General features: G+C 30.2%; 1 protein-coding gene across 1 annotated transcript in view; it reads right to left on the minus strand.

Moving 5' to 3' along the window:
- The window catches only part of LOC132940134 (uncharacterized), a 35,677-nt gene that overhangs the window by 3,296 nt on the left and 8,963 nt on the right, over nucleotides 1–23,418 (minus strand). Inside the window, exons 2-3 of the mRNA XM_061007565.1 lie at nucleotides 13,699–13,915; nucleotides 331–1,073 (exon numbers count right to left, since the gene is read on the minus strand). Coding sequence (XP_060863548.1) covers nucleotides 331–1,073; nucleotides 13,699–13,915 — 960 coding nt within the window. The remainder of the gene's footprint in view (nucleotides 1–330; nucleotides 1,074–13,698; nucleotides 13,916–23,418) is intronic.

Raw genomic sequence — 23,418 nt, forward strand, 5'->3', positions numbered from 1 at the left:
GCAAAGCGAAATAGGATAGTAAAATATACCATTCAACAAGAATTAAGCATCGTAGTTACATTATTTTAACCTTACACGAGTACCAAAATGATTTTATAACCATTGTATACCATTGTGTACCGTCTTTTTACCAAAGTAAGCTGAAATATTATAATCATAGGCGGAAATCCATCAAAATTGCAGGGGGCATCATTATTAACATCAATGTGAGAGGGGGCTTCGATCCTACACAACTAAAAAGGAGGGGTCTTGACGGGGCTAAGCTCAAACTAGGTTGCATCAAAGGGTGTCGCATTTAATTCATTGGAAACGAACATGACGATCACGCACCTGGTACTGATGTGGTTCTTCTGGTACCGAGTTAGGCGGAGCTTCGTAGTCGTGATTGTGATTGTTTTCGATCCCATTGCCGTAATGATCGTGTAAGTCGTGGTGTAGGTGTTGAACTGTGTCATCGGATATCGTATAGTACGACGTCTCCCCCGAGTGTCCGTTAAAGTTACCGTGATCATGGTCACCGGCCGGACCTGTAGTGTCAGATGCGGGATTTTCACCGGTACCGCCAGAATTGGAAGTGCCAGATTGGCCAGACCCGCCAGTAGCAGCAACATCACCGCTGTGAAACTCTGACGACGTATCCACCGAGTTCTGGACAGGCGACGATAGTGAAGATCCGTCCTCAATGGTCGCTTGATAGTTTTTGGCCTCGGAGAACCCAGCTGAATGCATGATCGGTACGTAAATGTGCGGTATTAGATGTAAGTGGATCATGTGGTTGTGCTTCTTGCCAAGTCCTGCACCAGCACCACCAGCACTACCAGCACTGCCACCACTCACACCTCCAACATAACCACCGCCATTGTAGCTAATGCCGCCACCACTGAACCCGCCACCGCTGTCTGGTCCAGTGGATAGATGTTCGGACGACGGTGTCGGCGGCAACCGCAGGTGGTTGTCCACGTGGTCACCTACCATGTTCCGGTAGTGGGTGTCCACTTCTTCGTGGAACGATTCATGTTCAGGAAATTCGGTCTTGAGGATTTGCGATGGTTTGAACAGCGGTCTCCACGGACCTGTGGAACAAAAAAAAACACATTTTTAAAATTGTTGTTTGGTGAAATTAAAATATTGAAATCAATTATTGATATTTATATGTTATTATAATATCATATATGCAGAAAACCACCACGTGGAGGTCAAAATTTCTGGTCATTTGTATAAATAGTAGGTATAGGTATATTATGTTTACCTCAGGACAAGTATTCCTAAAAGAGATTTTTATCAGAAATATCTATATTAATACAAGATTTATTATAAAATACATAATTTATACTGCTCTATACATAATATAGTATATAATTAATTACAATTGGCAACATAAATTGAATATGTTTTTAATTATAGTAATCGTACAAATGTATAACACTACACGTTCGATAGTATGATAATAAATAACAGAACCAAACTAATCATAATAGACTAATAGTTAATAACACTAAATATTTATCTAATATTTATCCATCGGAATATAGTCACAAGTCGGGTCATTCAATATGGCCAAGTGGTAACTAATTGTGCGTGCATATTATATATACCTGTCTAAAACAATTTGTTTAACTATAAATATATGATAATATATTCAAATTATAAATAAATTAGGCCATATTTAAGTCGTTAGACTTTAACGATCCTGCAAATATAGTAAAAATAATATAATTTAAGGAAAAAAAATATGTAAATATTAAAATTGCAATACTTTCGATAATAATATGTTGGTTTGATTCCTAAACGTTAAATACAAAAAATAATTTTATAACTTTATTAACTATAGGTACTATACATATATGATAAATATATATATGTACCTATATAATCTGTCCATCAAGAAATCAAGCCAAATCTGCACATCCTTATAGACAGTTATAGTCCCTATACGACACCCTAGCTGCTATCGAGACCGGTTTTATACTATGGCGAGAGTCGAATTACATCGGGTCACGGCGTGTTCTCTCGCTGGCCATAGCATATAAAATGTATATTTTAGTATAGCGTGAAAATCGAAATAATCCACCTCATCGGATCGAATACAATACAATGGTAGCTAAAGTAGTCGACCGTAGTGACATTAAATCGTAGGAAAGTTAAAGTACTGATTTTCAATCAAGTTTTTCGTAGAGTAATCGATATTTTCTATGGACAGCAGAGCAAATCACATGATTTCAAGACTTTGAAACTACCGCTGATCGAAACAAACACGTATCTCGGATGAAGTACACAATTTTCGCTATAAATTGCAGTCGAACGAATCGCCAACGATCTGGTGTACGTGTTAGCAAAATAAAAAAAACAACAACAGTATATTATTGTATTATTATCTATATAAAATACCACGCGACGATAATATTATATATAATTAAGTATTATTAAATAAAAAGAAAATTGTTAAGAAACGAGTATAAAATGAAAAATAACCAGTCACAAAACAAGTGATTGTAAACCAAACCTATACGGACTGTAATATATTATTATGTCATATTTTTAATGTTATTTTTATTATTTGACACCTCGAATTCAAGGTCATTATATTATGGAACTATAGATATTATGACACCCTGTAGGAGGATAAATATATTTTAATTTTTAATAGTTTAACACGTAACATTTTGGAAAATTAGATAATTAATTTTTATAATTGGATATAAATGTGTTTATGTTGTTTAAACTTACTTTGTTCTGGTCACAATTTTAGATTTCAGTAGTGTTATTAAAAAAAAAAAAGGTGAAAAGTATGTAACCGCACTGCTGTACAGCAATTGTCGAGTGTAACTTCATTGAGGAAGTCACTGTAATTATGTGTTAAATTTGAATTCAATAATAAATCGTAGCATACGAAAAACGATTATGAATGAAGACCGTCTATATTACTAAGTGTATTTAATGATATAGTATATACCTATTTATATTGCTACCTATAATAGTAATTTATTCAACTATATTAGTAATACGGTAGGTAGAATTAATTGTATCCTAAAACATGGAATTTATTTAATTACCTATCATAAAATATACATTTATACCATATATTATTGTTATTAACTTTTGGGTCAATACCGACTTACCGTAAAACCGGTGTGATAGGTTCCTGGTATAAATATGCAATACCATACAATTAATCTAAATGATTTGAAAATGTCATCGTCTATATAAAATATAATATACGCAAAAGTTCGGAATAATCACGAACAATATTTTGAAATTACAACAATTTTATTATAACTAAAATCGTTATACTTCATTTAGATACCTATGTAATTTTGACCAAATTTGAACTTCAAATAACTATAAAAATAAAAAATAATTTTTTAGATTTCAAACACGCATAAGAAATGATTCTAATTTAAAGCTTAACATTTTTTTAATTCCACTAATAACTAATTATGAAATATAAAATATTTTTATTTTATCCCCCCCTCCCCCTCAAAAAAACAAAATGTACTACCTCGCTCGTAAAAATATTAGTAAAATAAAAATAAAAAACTATTTAGGTATTCAATAAATTGGTTTCTCTATAGAATAGTTCATCGATAAAATTATGTAATATGCGCCGTTTTCTTTTCAAAGGCAGATGGACTCTGTCTGAAGATAAAACATCTTAATGTTGACTTCGCCCCGCAATATCGACAGGATTTGAGTGAGATGGCAAAGTGCGTTTGTAGTTCGATTTTTTATAGTTCAGAAAAAAAAAAAATCAGGCAACTCGATTGAAAATAAAATAATAGTAAACAAGCCGTGTCCGTGACATTGACGTTATAATGTCACCGGCGGACGTGTGCGTGAGACGTCGAAATTTTTTTTTTATTTCCTATTCTCGCGTAACAGCAGACGTAGGTACACACGGATATTTACATGTGAGTATGTGATTTGAAATCGTTTCCGAATGGTCGTCAACACTGAAAATGTTTACGTATTTTGTCGTCGAGCTTTCGCCAATCGTGCTGGTGCGTATATATATATACGTACGCATAAAGGACCTGACCTATGTCGAGTACGTCCTATACGTTTTGCGGCCTAGACCTGTGAAAGCAGAACGCACGCACGCACATCACACACACACACACACACACACACACCCGTGACTCGTAAATATTATATTATACGCTCGTGTGTGTGGGTGGGTAGTGTGGATAGGAGGTTGACGACGGTCATGAGGCGACCACGACCGCGGTAACGCGATATTGCTCGATCGGTGTTTTCGACCGCGTATAATATCATATCCTCGGCTATAAAATATAATAATAGCAATAAGTAATAACAGTAATAATATTATATTATATGTGGGTACCTATATACCTACACGGGTACGCAGCCTGCCAGCTCGCGGTTTATTACGCGTACGTGTAGTTTGCGGTCGCGTTAAATTACTATGCCTGTCGTACCCATCTGTATATATCACACGTATTTTAATATATAATGATATGTACTGTAATACATTAAACTCATATATTTTATAGCTACACATGGGGTACGCTAACCACCGCGACCGCTGTTTGTTTTTTCACAGCGTCGGACGCGTATTGTTTACTGCGGCGACACGCTTGCGGTATTTATATGTTATAATTCATATTAAGAAAAAATAAATAATATATATATTATTATATATTATATATGTGCGGATCCGTTACGAGTTGCGACTTCACAAGGTACACTCTGTACTCGTTCTCATCTGTCCACGGTTTTGGTATACGATTATAAGTAGGCATACCTACTATAGATATATTATTATATTAAGTTCCGCGTGTCATTCGCGATAGCTAGTAGTTCCTTTCAAAAATCTAACTAGAAAAATAGTTTCTAGCACAGCATCACACGCATGTAAGTATGTTTCACAAATGAGAGCTTACCGACCGCCCAAAAATACGATTGAATTGAATATAATAATTGTTATCTACATTTAAGTACGACTGGACGTCGTTGGTATCATGCAATGTCGCAATCGCTATTTTTTTTTTTAATGAAAATAGAATTAGAATTTATTTTAATAAGACTGAAAACTTCTTAAATTTTAAATTTATTATGTCGTTGAACCTACTAATTTACCTATCTAAATAATCCGTGTATACTGTTTAGAATATCTCACCATACGTGTTCTCTTCAAAAACTATTTTTTTTTTTATTATAGGTTTGTTAGACTATGAGATATGTTTTCGGGAAATGATTACTGTATTTAAAGAGTCTTTGCAGTTCTTATAATTCATATTATTTTTTGCTTCACTTTAATTTAGAATATTTTTTTTCAAACATTTGAGATATAACCAATTTATGGAGCTAATTTGTGTAAATATAATAAAATTTTAAGTTCCTAATTATTTCCGTTAATTATTCTACATATTAGGTTAATATTTAAAACTCAGAACAAGAAGCTGGTAGATAAGTAGGTACCTTCCAATATATAATTTAAAAGGAGGTGAGTACGAAGATAAAACTGTACATATTATATGATATGTGTAATATTATAATAGTATCAAATTAAACCAAATGAGCAACGAACATGTAATAAACTAACACAATGTATTGACAGGAAATAAAATTAGAAAAAAAATTGATTCCAGTAAAACTATAGTAAAACTCGGAGAAAAATACTCAGATAATAATAATAATAATAATAATAATGGAGACTTATATGGTAGAATATTTATATTTATATTGTATGGTCTCATAGATTATAGCATGGCTAAATATATAGGTATGATCGTGACTTTGTGACACGCAGGTGTCATGGCCGCCACTGGCAGTGAATAATATCACTTCGATTTATTTGCTAACAAAACCATACAAATTATTAATTTCTTGGCTAAATAAATCCAAAAATCACTGCCAGCTGAGATTCCTTTCCATGCTAAAACATGCAATCATTGTACGTGCGCAGCCCATAGCGAAAATGCGTCTCGATGCGATCATACCTATATATATATATAACCATGGATTATAGTCTGTGGATAGGTACCTAAGGTACTATATATCTTATACAATATTAATTCGATGAGATAATCCCGACGTAAGTACCTAGACAACAGACATACAGCACAATATAATGTTTTACGTTTTTATTTTTATCTGTATGTGCAGTCTGTACCCACAGCCTGTTTGCAATAGTGTTGGCACATTTTTAAGTACTAGAACTTCAGAGGAAGTATGCAAACATTTTCACCGTAGGTATCCACATCAGCCAAACCTACGTTACCTATAATACATTATAATAATAAAAATATATTCTGTTGATATTATGTTTGTGGTAATCTGTGATCTGAAACATTTTACGCGCTCTCATTCAGACGTTAAGTACTAAGTATAGGACGTATACATCCTGCAGTATCCACACATCATAATATATTATTATAATTTATATTTTATATGCATCGGTGCATGATACAACTGTAAGTGGGATGATCGACCGAGATCCAATATGCATATTTGACACCTACGCAGTAGAAATATAATAAAATAAAAATGTCTGTAGAGTGTACACGGATCTAACCACACGACGAATAAGGTCGATTTTCGATATGCGATGTTTTGGGTCAACCGAATGGGTAGGGTTATGTTTTACTTTTCACTTAAATCCCCAAAGTAAAAACAATACCTAATAATAAATAAATAAAAATAATAAAATAACATAGTAAAAATAAATACATTATTCATATTCAACGTAACAGTGAGTAATTGTAAGTTCTATAAGTAGGTAGTATATTATAATATAGCCATATGGGTATAGATATTTAATTCTGAAAGATTTTTCCAAATATGTTCATTAAATGTTTTTACTTGTTTTTATTAGATATTACTAAAATTACATAGGTAGGTACTGACTGGATTCGATAAAAAAAACTCATGATTAAAATTCCAAATATTTTTGATAGGTTCATAAATTATGAGTCATACAATGTCAAAAAAAAAATTAAAATTGAATGTCCCTAAGCCCATATAATAGTATATTATGCCCTCAAATCGTACGACAAAAAATCTTTGTTGTAGGCTGTACTGCTGTAGTGTTAAAACCAATTTAGTATCAAATTTATTATATTACTGGTAAAAAGTAATCTCTATAATACTCAACCTTTTTTGTATAGGTTTATAATAAATTATACACAGTTAAGTTGAAACTGAAAGAGAGTAGGTAGTTATTTTTCAAATATTATATTTTTAGTTTATATATACCTAGCTTTTCTAAACATTGGTTGTAAATTTCACTAAAATGTAAAAAAGATTATAAATTAATTACATTTTTCCCAACATAACTTGTTGTTTAGTAGGTTCAGTTATAATTATAATCTTAAACATTAATTATTATGATTCGAGCAAATATGTCTTATACGTGATCTTTTTTTATAATTTAGCTGTAGATTAAAAAAAAAAGCGACTTTCATGCAAACGCATAAAGTAATAAATAAAAAAAAAAATTATATTAACATAATTAAATAGGATTTCTCAAATTGCAATTACACATTAAACATTGCAATAATTTTAAATTCGAATGAAACGAACTTGCAAGACCAGTAGAGGTACATATTAGAGTATCGACCACTCCGTTCGAGCCTTAAAATATAGGTTGCATAGACAATAATATGACGTAATATAACAGAGAATTTATAGGATGCTGCGATCGTGTTAATAATATATACGACTATGACGGAGATAAGTCCAGAGAATGCAAATAGCCTAGATCTTGGCGTGCGCGGATATATACATATTTTATACACATATATTAATAATAATAGTGTTGAAACACTATAATCTGCATCGTTTTGCATTTCCTTATTAGGAACCCGGAACCCGCGGTGTAACTTACTGTGTTGTGAACTTGATGTCTTCCGCATGATGCTCATCGACCAGAAAGGGCGGTGGATCTAGTCAACAAAACCGGATCGTGGTATAGGGGATGAGGGTCGTACGTTATCTACTACAATGCCTGCAGCTATGTCCTATTATTGTTTTACATTGGAACATTTGAAAATGATTTTATTTTAAACCAAGAAAATTTGACACTAAACTACACCGTTGTATATGAATCTGTGTTAGGTTTATGCATATTGTGATATAATATAATATGTATTGTATATCAGAACGTTTTTATCGTTCCTAAAAAAATAGTATAAACGATTTTATACACGCGACCGGTGACTTTGCGATGGCGATTTTGTATTCATATTTAATAATATTGCCTACATAGGTACGTGCGATTCGATACGGGCCACATTATAATATAATATTATATAATAATAATATTATATTATTTGTATCGTATTTTATATGCCGCAAATTCGCAAGACTAACTTACTGTGGACGAATAAAATACAAATATCGGTTACTGTTTACTCTTCGTCCGGTTCATGCATATTATATTAGGTATACGTGTATATATGTACACTACAATTAACACTGTATATACATGTTGGACCTTCGTGTATTATAGATGCTTATATATTATATGATAATATATCGCGGACACGATATTTTCGTAAGTACCTATACTGTAAAGATATGAAAAAAAAAATTACGAAGAATGATTTCGATTAAACTCACTGCGTGAGAAGGTTAAAAACGCGTTTCGCGTTCCGAAAGAGCTGATTACTCGTTTATAATCATAATACAGACATGATAATACTGTATATATATATATAGCAGGTATATAAAATGCAACGTATAGTAGGTATATAGGTAGGTACTCTCGCCGCACCAACAAAATTATTAGGTTACTCGATAATAATATTACTATTGGGTATAATATTGGTGGTCATCTGCTGCATAATATCATAGTACAATACGAACATTGTAATATAGATTAATATTATCTTGAATAATATGTTTCCAGATTATAAATCCTTTTTTCAATACACCTATATATTCACAATATACGGTATTATATATACACCGATATAATATACGATATTCACTGCGTATACTGAGGGTTATTCGAACCTTTAAGTTTCTGTTTTTATCATGATTTTTATTATTATTATTTTTTTTTTTTTTTTTGAATACACGACCTTACACACCTTAGGTTATCACGCACTTAAAAAGAATTATTTGGCGCAAAAAAAAAATCATATTTGAAACGATTCCGCGAATTACAGCACGCGTCACGAGACGTAATAATGAATTGATACGGATTAAAAACTAGTTGAAAATATCATTGTAGCACAATAAAATGATTCGCTAAATTTAAAACTCCAAGCAAGTTTCAACAAAATAGTCAATTGTTTTTTAAGAATTGCAATCATTAAATCGAAATCGTCTAAAACGCGTAAACTCTCATTTATCTCAATTACATTCTGTCAAATCCCAATTGCGAATTTGGACGGAACACAAACGATATTGTTAATATATAAATACCGAAATACGTCTATAATAACAGCCATTAACGAAATCTTATAAATTATAATATATGACATAATACATTTTATCTTCGATAGGTACTTTTACTATATTTTGAAAGCAAAAAGAATATACCTAAAACATAAATGCAGTAGGTACCTACATAGTGCGAGGAAGCATTTTTTTCTTGACAAATCAGCTGATAAAATAATAATGACGAATCTAAGATTGAAATTCAATATTGATTAGACAAATATAATAAAAGTTGAGTTAACGTCTGAGCAGGATAAAAATGACTTCAGACTTGTATTTAAATAATACATTTAAAATTTGAATAATGATAAGTCATTCATCGAAAAAAATACTATTCTGAACGGTTATTTCCGTTGTATTAGTTATAGTATTTGCCATTTGGACGTTCTTTAAACAATTTATTACTCATAAAAAATCCAATCTTTAAGACATTTTAAATACTTATTGATTATAATAGTTAGTTAAAGAATGACCTGCTATAGTAAAAAAAATGAAAAGTCTTATAAACATTTACCTAAAACTAGAAATTCTAAAAAAAATTCTTAAAGCTTTCTAGTAGTATTAGTATAGTATGTGACTTACATACAGTTTCTTTCTTAGTTCAAAAATTTTAAATTTATTAAGATAACCTAGCTTTATAGTTTCATTAAATGTATGCTCGACCAATATTTTAGTCTTTTAAATTTAATTCTTGAATTTTTTATTCTTTGTCCAATATCATCACATTTTACATCAGTTAAAGTAATAAATAATATTATAGATTAAAGATAACTATTTTCTTTCTCTTTTCTTTAAATGTTCGACACGATACAATTTATGGACGGATCTAGAGATTAGGAAACCGCAACGACGAAACTCATCGGCGCGCGCGCGCGATCACTTTTTTTTATTAACGTTTCAATAATGTATTTACATCATATTAAATTAATCGAATACACCAACAAGCGACCGAAAAAAAAACCATAATATTCCGTCGATGTTATTATAATATATTATTATGACGATGACCCACACAGCAGCTACTGTTGCGCACGAATACACGTCGAAGTATTTTATGTGTATTTATACTATTAATATTTAATATAATATTGTACTCCGTCAGTTTACGTTCCCGAAGATCACGACTGGTTTACATTTACATTATTTTTTCTAAATTTTAATTTGATTTTTTTTAGTTCCTATCGCCACAGACTGTGGCAATGTAAAACCACCTTGTTATACAGGTGCATTCAGCAATCGACGGCGGTCGATAAATGTGTAAAAAAAAATAAATACTATAACGCATATCAATACGTCATATAAATGATAAACGCACTTGTTAAATGTAATATATACATGTAGCATGTAGATACATAATATATTCTATATAATATTTACGATTGGCGTCGTGTTGTCGTCGTGTGTAAATGTATCCATAAAATATCGAACCGTATTTAATAGTTGTGTACTAAATACGCGCCTTAGACCTGTAGATTTATATAATAATAATATATATGTCTGCGTTCATATCAAAAACGCACTGATTTAATATATATATGTATTTATAGTAGGTACCTCCCTATATATAGTTGTATAAATATCATAGCTGTCATTTCGATGTTGTATTTTGTGCGATTCAATTCCGCCTCGTACCTATACCTACTATTATTATATGACGTTACCCACACGAGTTGCAACGCCGTTTTTCATTTAACGCCAAACACGTCGCACTCCACACGTATTATAGGCGTTAATGTAATATATTATCATCGATCTATCTATCCGATCATTATTTTCCGTCAGATATATCCGTTCGAACCGTTCGCTTATTTTTTTTTTTTTACGAACGCTAAAATGAGCATAGTATTCATTTACAATTTGTTATTTATATCTTTAGTTATACTGCACCGTTTACTCGTTTCTCTACCGGAATAAAATTAATGGTATGGTATTATGTCTATTAGAAAAAAAACATTCGGTCATCAAAACAACACCACTTCTGCAGTTCTGCATGATACACGTATATGCATTACGCGTCCAGGCCCAAGCAATTAGGTTAGAAGATTACCTATACTCGACATTCGATTCAAGCCTCTACACCTTCAGATGTGTATCGTCAATCGTCATTAAAAGATTTCTGGTCCGATTTGCCGTCGTTATTATAATATTCACATACCTCTCGATAATCTAATATCATTCACTACGACCAGGTCTTTGGCTAATCTCGTTTTTAATAATACTACATTCAACGATTTTGTGACTCCGACACATGTGTCATACATGCTACACACAAGGGCTCCTACAGGGAGGCCAAGCGGGGACCATTTCCCCCAATACAAAAAATGTTTATTATTATGTGGTATGCTATACTAGAATTTATAGTAGATATACGTCTTGAGGTATATACCAAAATAACTAACCCAAATTTTCTAATTTAGCCTTTGAATTTTGATCTTGCCCCAGGTAAGATTTCATCCTGCGTGTGCGATTGCATACACACAATACTCGTACACTACAAGACTTATCGGCAAAATACCGATTGTGGTGCAACCTCTATAGTCATTATTAGGTGTAAAAAAATATACGACGTTCCTCTAATTTAATTTTTTTATTTTATGTACATATATAATAGACGATGAAGCGCTCTACTGTCTTAAACAGGTCAAATCGTCTACACAATACACCCCACCCGCCAACAACGCACACTCATACGTCCCCCGAAGCGACAATCTTACGCGGGTGTCGGTCAGAGTCTCGTCTAAAAATATTCAAACGAGTAACGTTCGTGTGCAGTTTATCATAATCCGTGGGTACTATATTCTTTTTACTGAATCTAACTACTAAACATCATATTTTACCACCAATCGTCGATAAACTCAAACTTTCACTGTACACATCCTATGGACTGTGGGAATAATACATTATAATAATTTGTTAGTATAAAATATTGGTAACACTCAAAATAGCATACCATATAGATTAGATATTATAAAATTTTATGAACTTTTAACTTATATGTATATTGCATGTAGAGTAAATACTTTTAACGTTGATTACTGACTCAAATTAATTTAGTGACTCTACCTTCGCATTGTATTATGTACGAATCCGTGATATATTATAATACTCCAGCAGTCTCCGAGCGTCTAACGTCTTGTTAATATTATTAATTGACAACGCACACGTGACTGCCTTCATCCGTAAAATATTATTATTAAAACAAAAATGTTAACATGCTTATGATATATATACCTATATATAATCCATCGCCACATTGATGTATGTATAGGTTCAACCAGGGGCCAGGACTTAAAAACAGGGCCGCGGAGAAAGAAACACGGGCCCGGGGGTAGTACCATGGAGGCCCCACTATATTTGATTACATATCAATATATCAATAACTTTGTCAAATTTCCTGGTCCTCTTCAAAATGCTGGACCGGGGAGAATCCACCTTCCCCTCTCGTCAGGCCTGATATAAAGTTACAACGTAAAACATTTTAACTTTTCAAACAGCATTGAGTAAATGGTAGAAAAAAAATAATTACACACAATTTCAAAACGGATTAATAAATAGAAAAAAATGACATAATATTGTAATATATGTAATTATATTATAATATTGATAATATATAATAAACATTACGCATGCGTATTATCCTGTCTTCTGAGTATGCATAAAAATAAAAAGTATTAATATTTTCTTTACTTTTATAATTTACCGAAGAAAAAAATTCAAACAAACATTAGTTTCTCGTCTTTTATTGATAATAATATTATATAGTATTAGGTAAGTATATTAACAATTCGTTAAAATATTGAACTTAAAAATTTGGAAGGTTTAAATCCTTGGTAAAAATAAATCATGTATGTATATATTTGTCTTAAATTGAATTTTGTTTGACTTGGAATATTTCCATCTTTTAAAGTTGCCGAAAACGATCTCGAAAATAGTTAGACATTTTTCGTGATTAATTAGGTATAAGAACACTAAGAACTAATAATAAATTTTAATATTTTCTGACAATTAATGTTTCAATACGTAATGATTTATTACTATAGCAGTAAACATAAAGAATGTTTCTCGTGCTTAGAAAAAGTCGTTCCCTCTAACGGCTCTGCGTGCAGATGACTTATTAACGCGGACGATATTACAATTCACATATAAATATCTACTCCAAATGACCATTTCTAACCGGTTCCCATAAGCATTGAAACATAAGGTATTTAACGTACTGATTTTTATTTTTCAGTTGCAGTACGGTCACCCTAGAGTCTGCAGGAGACTACTTTACCACATTCAGTTTGTACTCACCCTGTCCATTACAATCACAGATAGCCATTGCGTGAGCATGCTTCCTTCCTTGTAGATCTTCGCGGATCTGTACCCGAGCACCGTATCCACCCTTTGTCATGGATATCCGGGACTGTGCTTTTATCCGCATAGGACTGTCATTGTTGTTGTGCATGACCCGTTTTTCTGCCTCGTGATTGGAACATTGCACGCCAGCCACTATCACTGCGGCCAGTACCTGTGTAATAAAAATTCACGGAAAGAGACTTTAATAACCGTCAAAAAACATGTAGAAACGCCCACGCCGTACCAAACATCGCAAACACGTCGTAAACAAATGAGTGTATACTATGTTTAATTTAATTTTTTAAGCATAGGTATTTATTAAGTTTTCTAAATCTTATACTGCCAGTGCTTTTATTTTAAATATCGATTTTTGATTCATATTAATTTCGTCTGTTTGATCGCTTAAATATATTATGGACACAGGCATACAACAGAATATAGTGGTAATAACTATAGTTATAGTGTATACAGTATACACTTAAGCCATAAAATATTCACATTTATTTTTCGGAATAACATAACTAGCTACTTGACGCGTTATTGGCTGGTGAAAACGTTTTATTTGACTACTTTGACCCAGAGAACCGGTTGATCATTTTGCAAGATCATTAATATTACCTACCATCCAATAATGACTGTCTTCATTTCGTGAATATATTTTCTCAAATAAGTACATTTTTTTAATTTAAAATTTGTTTTTAACGTTTATTAATAATATATAACAACGAAAATAAGGCATAATCATATTTCACTGATTTTTTATTATCGTTTAAACCAAAATATTATTAAAATTAAAATAATATATTTCATGATGATGCGTAGACGTATTACATAATAATATTTAAAATTATAATAAAAGTAAATTTTTAAATATTCATACTCGTGATTATACATTTTATGAAAAACATTTGTATGATAAAAAAAAAAACATTTAGATAACAATACAATAATGATGGATATAATAATTAATAATTTTGTTTAAGCAAATTATAATAGCAATAATTTAGAGAGCATGTTTTTTAATCATTATTTTACTGAATTCCACGGTATTTAACATTACATATCAATTTATCATATAGTTGAAACATAGTAGATCTCTACTACCTACCTATCTGTTATACATGTTTATATATAATTGAAATATTCGTTAATCGTTTAGCAATTTCATTTAAGATACCATTATCAAATTGTGTTTACCGCAGAAATGAATTAGGTACTCTTAAACGATTGATCTATTGGTTTGACGCTTTCACAAAAACGAATTTTCATAATTCGTCAAGTAGTTTAACATTAACCTAACCTAACTATGTGGTCATATTATGAAAGCATAACATTATTTAACATAAATAGATACCTATATAAAAAGGTACTATTGGAAATTTAAAACATAGTCGGTTTTAAAGTTTAACACGTTTGGTTATTATTTAATCTTGAATTAAAGGCAAACACATAAAACATAGGTACCTACATTAAACATTGTCTTTTAACTGCAATACTCAAATCATGAAGTATAGAAATTCCATAAACGTGACTGTATTTTCTCGACGAGGAATAGAACCTATATACTTAAAAACACAACACGCACTTAAAATAAATTCGACTAGCAATGAAACTATACTACATTCGCGTCCTTCTAAAATAAATCGATCTCAATAGTAAAATAATATTGTGTCAGTGACGGAAGAATATAAAAATGGAAATCATCCAGTAACACCTTGGTCTTATTTTATAACAGATGTCATATTTTACATTCCATTTTGTTTGTCGTCTCCATCCGACCGATCGGCCGACCGACCGACCAGGTTTCTAGACTTCTAGTTAACGGTGAGAGTCCCCCAGCAGTGTGTCGGGTTTGACAAATGAATTTTTACGTGCAATATTGTCCATTTTATCATTGTGCCATCTGTCACAGACGGAATAAACGAAGAGCAGGAAAACCGACGAAGATGATACGGCGACGGAAAAAATAGAAAGTGGTACTCAATGATATTTTCACACACACACCAGAACGGTATAGTCCCAATTAATAATTAACTATATCTATAACAACATGTAGTAGGATACACACACACATACACATTACACATATTATGTTATATGGATATAATATAATTTACAGACCGATGGACTTTTCATTGAGGTCCCCACGCCCATTGTCCGCATCCGGTTCTTCTCTAATGATAATAATATTAAATATAAACCCGCTATATAGGTATTATATATTTATGTAGGTATAGGTCCGTCCAAAGCACCCGTTCGTATCCAATTCAATTAACTGTTTTTTTTTTTGCATGCCACAATGTCACGACGTACAAATATAAATAGTAGCTGACAACTTGTAATCAATTCGAACGGTTTTATATTCGTTTTAATGTGTGTGTATATATTATACACTTGCGCCAGCCTCGGCAGTCTAGTTGCAGAGATCCAGGTGTACGACTATTATTATTATTATTATTATTATTATTATTATTACTATTATTATTTATTATAATTTATAATATATTATCATTCGGTGTCCAATCAAATCAATTCTTTAATAACACCTCGCTTAACGTATATACATATATAATGTATAGTAATTGTACCTATGTCGTATATTTATACCTACTATACAAATCATTCGTTTTATTGATCCGCGATCTGTCTTCTTATCGCATGTCCACACAGACAGCGAGGCGTGAGTATCCACACATCGTTTTTGAAAACTTATAACGATCTGTTGTATTAACACAATAATATGTAGTCTATGACGTTTGCCCTACATAATATATGATATCAAATGTCGGCAAAGGTGTAATTAATCTGTAATTCAACTCGTTAGGAAATCTTAACTTTAAAATTGTAATCTAACGAAAGTTCAATAATACTGAATTATCGAACCTTAATTTTAAATAATATCACTACTTTTACAATAAAAATAATTTTATTGACTTATCGTTAAAATATAATAAATAACATCTTCAATTTATGTTTCATGTTTAAAAATTATATTATATATAACTAGATATTAATATAAGTTTCTTGAACAGATGTACTATAAATATTTGTGTAAAAGTAAAATAAAAATAAATGGTGTAGGCACCATGGGATATCTACCCTCAAAACACTATAATAAAAGAGGAGCTTCAAAATTGCAGTACCACCTTCCACAGCCTAAGAAACATTTTCTAATATACCTCAGGATATAAACTTTCAAGTATAATATATGGTCAGAATAAAAATAGTTACTAATAATAATATTAGTTTGTAAATTTGTAACATAACTATCTAATTTTAACATACAGTGTGATACTTCAAATGCATGACCTTGAATTTTACTGACCATTTTTTACTGCATTAAAGATTTATCATTACACTAATTTTTGAAAAATTAAAATGTTTAACCTTTTTCAAGCACATGTACAAGAAAAATTTTTTGAGACAATCTTCTTTTTGAATTTCAATGTGAATAACATTATTATTTTTAAACAACTTTACTTATAAAGTTATTTTCCATCTTAAAAATTGACTGATTGAGAATGAGTTAACGTCACGAGTTATACATGTGTTTATCACATTTTTAACAGTCTTTACCCTTCTCAAATGACCATGTTATATTTAATATAAGTTATTGAAACAATAACTCGCTATCATTTTTCTATACATCAAAGTTGTTAAAAAAAAAAATGCAATTCAAATCTAACTTAAAAAGGGGCTCGAAAAAAAATTGTGTTTTGTAGCGCATGTGCAGAATAAAAGCCCAAAGCAATTCAAGGTCATATTATGTTTGAAATATTTTATGTTAGGTACCATTATTGTTGAACACTGTAAAACTAAAAAAAAACCACGTCCCTTTCGTGTTTGCATACGCCCATGAATAATAGGAGTATACTCCTCTCTTCGGTCTACTCAGTCTTTCAAAATGTTTTAAGAAAACTAATTTTTTAAACTTGTTTAAACGAATAATAATAATATACATTTTTTAAAAAAATAATTATAGTAAAAATGTGTTTTTAGAAATAAATAATAATAATAAATTTGTCAAACTAATAATAATGAATCGGCAAATTAATTTATTAAATTGTGAAAAACGAAATTCGTGTTTTTATTTTCTAGATCGTAAAATATATTTATTGTCTACATCACTATATGGATATCAAAAGAACTGAACAAGTTTAGGAGGTATCCGTTTAGTAAAATGTTATCCATAGTATGTTTGTGTAATTAGGAACGTGAATAGTGGAGAAACCGCTGTTTTTCACGGTTCCATTTGGTGAATTGGAACCAAACGTTGTCCATTTTCCGAAACGGATAATAATACATTAATACGATGTGGATATGACATAATATACTCAATACTGTATATATTATTAAAAAATTTTAATTTTATGATCGATGATATAATCAGTTGATACCAATTAGAATGGAATTTTAAATATTAGTAGGTACCTAACATCATGTTTAGGTACTACCTATGATGTTTATTTCTGTTATTATTATTTTTTCTTTAAACAACGAATCTTTTGTTTTTTCTTTATCATTTTTAAACAAATTGTTCTCTGTAGTATGATCATGAATACTGTCTAGACACCAGTCCAATTCGATAAAAAACTATATTATAATCAACAATGAAATTTTTGCTTAATAAACAGTTTTTTAACGTCATCTTTGGTCTTCTTGCGCTTATTACTCCCCTCCCACAAGATAATAGACATTTTTACGTAGGTTGATCGTATAGATAGTGAAAGTAATTTGGATCATATTTTATATTTTTATAATTCATATACGTCTATTTATGTGTGCTTAAAATATATTATGTATTTTTCTTCTCACAAAAAACAGTACGACAAATTTCGCTGATTATTACTGTTATTATTATTATTATTACCTATTATTATTATAAACTGTATATTTATGCGGTACCGTACGGTATGAAATAATTTCTACAAAACAAACGAAGAGAAAACTAACGTATTAATATTAGTACATGACCAATACAATACAATTTAAGTCTAATATATTACTATTTATTATATTAATGTGACTATTTTTGAACGTCTAAACATATATTAGTTTATTACTATGTAGACATAGTAAGTAGGAATGCATAAATCATTGTAATATAATATATTATAGTTATTAGTTATTAGTTATTAATCATTACATAAGTTACAAATATACAAGCACATATAAGTAATATGTCTTAAAATACATGGATGTAAATAAAATAGTGTATCTTACGTTCAAACTCATCAAAAATATTTTAATCTAATCAAAAGTTGAACATTTTATACATTTTTAACTACAAAATAATTATTACATTTTAAATTTGATAAATGTTGACAAAATTCAAACTTTAAATGCTTATAAAAAAAATTGTGCTATGTATTTTTAATATTTTTCTACTGCTATTGTAACAATATATCAGGAGCCTTGCATTAAATTTTCACTTTTTTTTACCCATCAAATAAAATTTTATTGATATTTATAGAAAAAAAACTAAAACAATTGAGAACTGACAATGTCCGTTAACAGTTCAAAAAGAGTCAAATTATTTTATAAATTTTATCGTGTATAGAAAATCCTAATATAAACAGTGAAATTTTCAAATATCTACAGTCATTCGTTTTTTAATTACAACTAAATAAGAAAATCGTTTCAAGAGAAATCAAGTGAATATCAAATGTTGAAAAAATATGAATTTCAAACGGTCATAAAAATGTAATTCGACTTTCTTCTAGAAATTTTTTTTTTAAAGTTAGACAAACTTATGAGGAATCTTGTGTTATATTTTAAAATCTTAGATTCGAAAAGAAATTTTTTTATGAATTTCTAACTCAAAATAATTTGGAAATTTTCGTCATTTTTACGTATTTTGTCAATATTTGAACTTTAAATGCTTATCGAAAAAAATTGTGATTATGGATTTTTAATTTTTTTCATCTGCCTTTGAAACAATATACTTGGAGCCTTCTATTAAATGTTCAAGCTTTTTTAACCAACAAATACAATTTTATTGATATTTATAGAAAAAAAAACTAAACTAAATGGAAACTAAAAATGTTCGTAAACAGCTCAAAAGAAGTCAAAATATTTGGAAAATGTTATGGTGTATAGAAAATGATAATATAAACATTCAGTCAAAATTTCATGTACCTACAGTCATTTGTTTAACAGTTGCACCAAAAACCAAAATCGATTTTGCGTAAAAATTCCCGTTTTTCCTTAACTTTTGTTTTTTGAAAAGTACTGGGAAATTTTTACTTTTGACCCCTCCCAAAGTACCAACTAGATTCACTTTCCTATCAGAAAAGATACTGTTGAAGAATATCCAAGCATTTTTACTGTCCTAAAAGGCGATGACAGACACAAAAATAAAAAATAAAATACACGTCATCATTGCATTCATCGTTCCTCTCAAAATTTAAAATGTAGTTTTTTAGTTTCGTCGAGATAAAAATATACTATTGCATACACATTTTAATGTCTAAATCGTTTGTTTTAAATCGTTGATAATTTATTTGAAAACTTAATCATTCCATTAAAATTATAGAAAATGTATTTCTTTTTAGCTTATTAAATACTATGTTCAGTATTCGCGTAAAAGGAATAACAGTTAGTGTGATTTTATTATACGTTTAACACATAATCTCAATCAATTTTAGTGAATTTGAACAAAATTAAACGAAAAATGCGTTGTTTATTAAAAATATTAAAAACAAATGTTATGAAGTTTGAAATATACTTATGTACCTATTCTTTAATTCATTCATTAATAAGTAATAATATAACGAGTGCCCATAGGCTATAATGAAAAATAATATAAAATCAGATATGTTTTGCAAACATGTAATTGTTGATACAAATACAACAAAGTAGGTACTGACATAATGAGTAGGACAGTTGGTACCATTTAAGTAAGTTCAAAGTTAATGTATTATACCTATATATTTATAGTTAATGGTATATAAAATATATATTAGTTAGTCCGTGTACGCTGATCACAACAAAGCTGGTCACAGTCATGAATCGTGGAAGTACGAAATGCCAATTCATGCTGCGTAACGCGTAAAACAGACGGAGAAAATTAAGTAGGTATCTATAGATCGTATCCACTTAAAATTCTTAAATATTTATTGTAATATTATGTTTCATAGAAAAAATGTTCTTTGGATATTCTTCGATTCTCATCATAATAGTTATCTAAACTGAATTTGCCATACATCATGCAAATTTAATCTTAAATTCTATTTTTTTTATATACGTTATAATATATTTCCACACTACATCGAGATAATTTTTTCCGCCGTATGGTAGGTATGACACCTCTGTACGCGTCATACATCTTCTGATATTTTAGCCCAGAACAAATTCATAATTACGTCACTATACAGTCCATATTATATAGGTATATTGTATATAGATAGCGTTTAATATATTATGATGAAATATAATATCGTGGGTATACGTTTATTCAAACAATAGAGATTGACATTTTGGCGTTTGTCTATTTTTCATAAAGATAATAATATAAACTATAATATTATATATTACTGATAAATATAATGGCCAACGATAAGCGTGAAAATACTAGGTGTCTAGGTTCGTTATTAATTGGTGGCTATTCAGTATCCACTGTCACTATTTATATGGTACATTATTTTATTATATTAATAAAAAAAAAACCACTGCACTTACAATAAACCAGCACAAATTAAGTAATGCATAATAATATTATGCAGGTGCATTGTAGACACAGTCTCGGTACCTAATGAGTAATGACTTTATAATAGAAATTCGTCACAAGTTTAATGTATGAACAAGCTTATTTACTTCCACGTATACAAAATATATTAAATGCTAAATATATTATAATATAATATTTAAAATTAAATTTTATGCATACAATTGTAAAATTGTTTTTAAGAAACTCGTGATTAACTTTTATCGACGTGTTTAATCCTCGTTTCCAAATAATACTTTACTAGCACCTGTGTATATAAAATATAATTACTTGAATAATTTTTTTTTTTAAGAATATAACTCTACAGTGGTGGTCAAACGGGGGGGGGGGGGGTGGATTCTCCCATGACCTTTTTATCAATGTTTTTATGATCTGAAAACCATAAATTAAATTTTTAAGCATGTTAAAAAATCAGCAATATCCCATATGACAAAATCATTTGACCACCACTGTGAAATCATGCACTGCTTGCGTGGTATTGTAGATAGAAAGCCAATAATGAAATCAATTCCATGTACGAATAATTAACAATTATTACTTTCATTAGGTATTATTATTATTTTTGAAATTCTGCACAAGACGTGTGGATCGAAACAATACAAAACCAATATTATGTTATATACGTGTGTTAGGTATAATACGTATAACTCAATCGAATATTAAATATAACAATAAGCTTGTTTTATAGATACTAATATACTGTAATATTAATGTACTTATTAATTTTTCGTTCGACTTTCTATTTCAATTGGAGCTAGAATGACGAATAGTATAATTTAATTGTATATTATGTATTATTTTATTCCCCGTTGATATTATGTTATCCGTTTTCGGTACTTTATAGGTAGGCAGTATCGTAATAATATGCCCGCTGTGTGAATTTGTATACGCGTTTTTGTCTTCACCGAAACTATCAAACTTTATTCAGCCGACTCAAAGTATAGATATTATAATAAGAGTATATGATATCAATACCACTTGCTGACAAACTAAAATATATAGCCAACCATTTAGTGTACGCGCGTATAGCTATAATAATATAATTAACATTTTAGTATTCAAATATAACACTCACTGAAATCACGTACGTATAATATTCAATACGCGTTCCTCCTAACATATATACTATATACCATGTACCAGCCACCAGGTTTACAATATAATTAGTATACCTATGGCTACATCGGTTTCGTTCCGATATATTTGCCTGTACCAACCGTCCCTCACAATAGCCGCGCGCAGAACGATGATTGCAGTCTCGGAAGCGGATGCTACAATACAATCTATGTATATTATATTATACAGTGCGCGTGGAACCATAAATACAATAAAATAATAATAATAATAATAATAATAATAATAATAATAATAATAATAATAATAATAATGATAATAATACAATAATAGGACATACACAATATAGTATAGGTATATATAATATATATACATTATACATATTGCGAACATCAACAAAATATTCTTGTGTGTGCATGTGTGCATGTGTGCAATACGCGGTCGAATAAAGAAGAGCTACTCTGAAAATCGTGTCGGTGTATAATCTCAAGACTAGGATAATAATAAAAGACGGGTACAAAATGTTATATTGTCCATTTGTGCTACATTATAATATAATTTAAATCTACATAAAAGTAAAATCATTTCACCTAAAGCCGTTTTTCACGAGTGTATGCCCCTAGCTAATTTACGTCTTTGCCTATATACGAAAACTTTTTCTACGAGGCCAAAATGATTTATTTTTATAATATAAATACATAGTTATATAAAATTAATAATCATTATTACATTTACGTCCATCGCCTGATCAGTCGCGGTTAATGCCTGCAGGAATTTAATTGAGATGTGTGGTCTTCGTCTATACATTGTCGTTTATCCGTAACATTTTGTTTTTCCCTGTTATTTTTTGAATGAACTGACGATTGAAAAATGCC

The sequence above is a fragment of the Metopolophium dirhodum genome, chromosome 3 (genome assembly GCF_019925205.1).
Source record: "Metopolophium dirhodum isolate CAU chromosome 3, ASM1992520v1, whole genome shotgun sequence".
Classification (NCBI taxonomy): Eukaryota; Metazoa; Arthropoda; class Insecta; order Hemiptera; family Aphididae; genus Metopolophium; species Metopolophium dirhodum.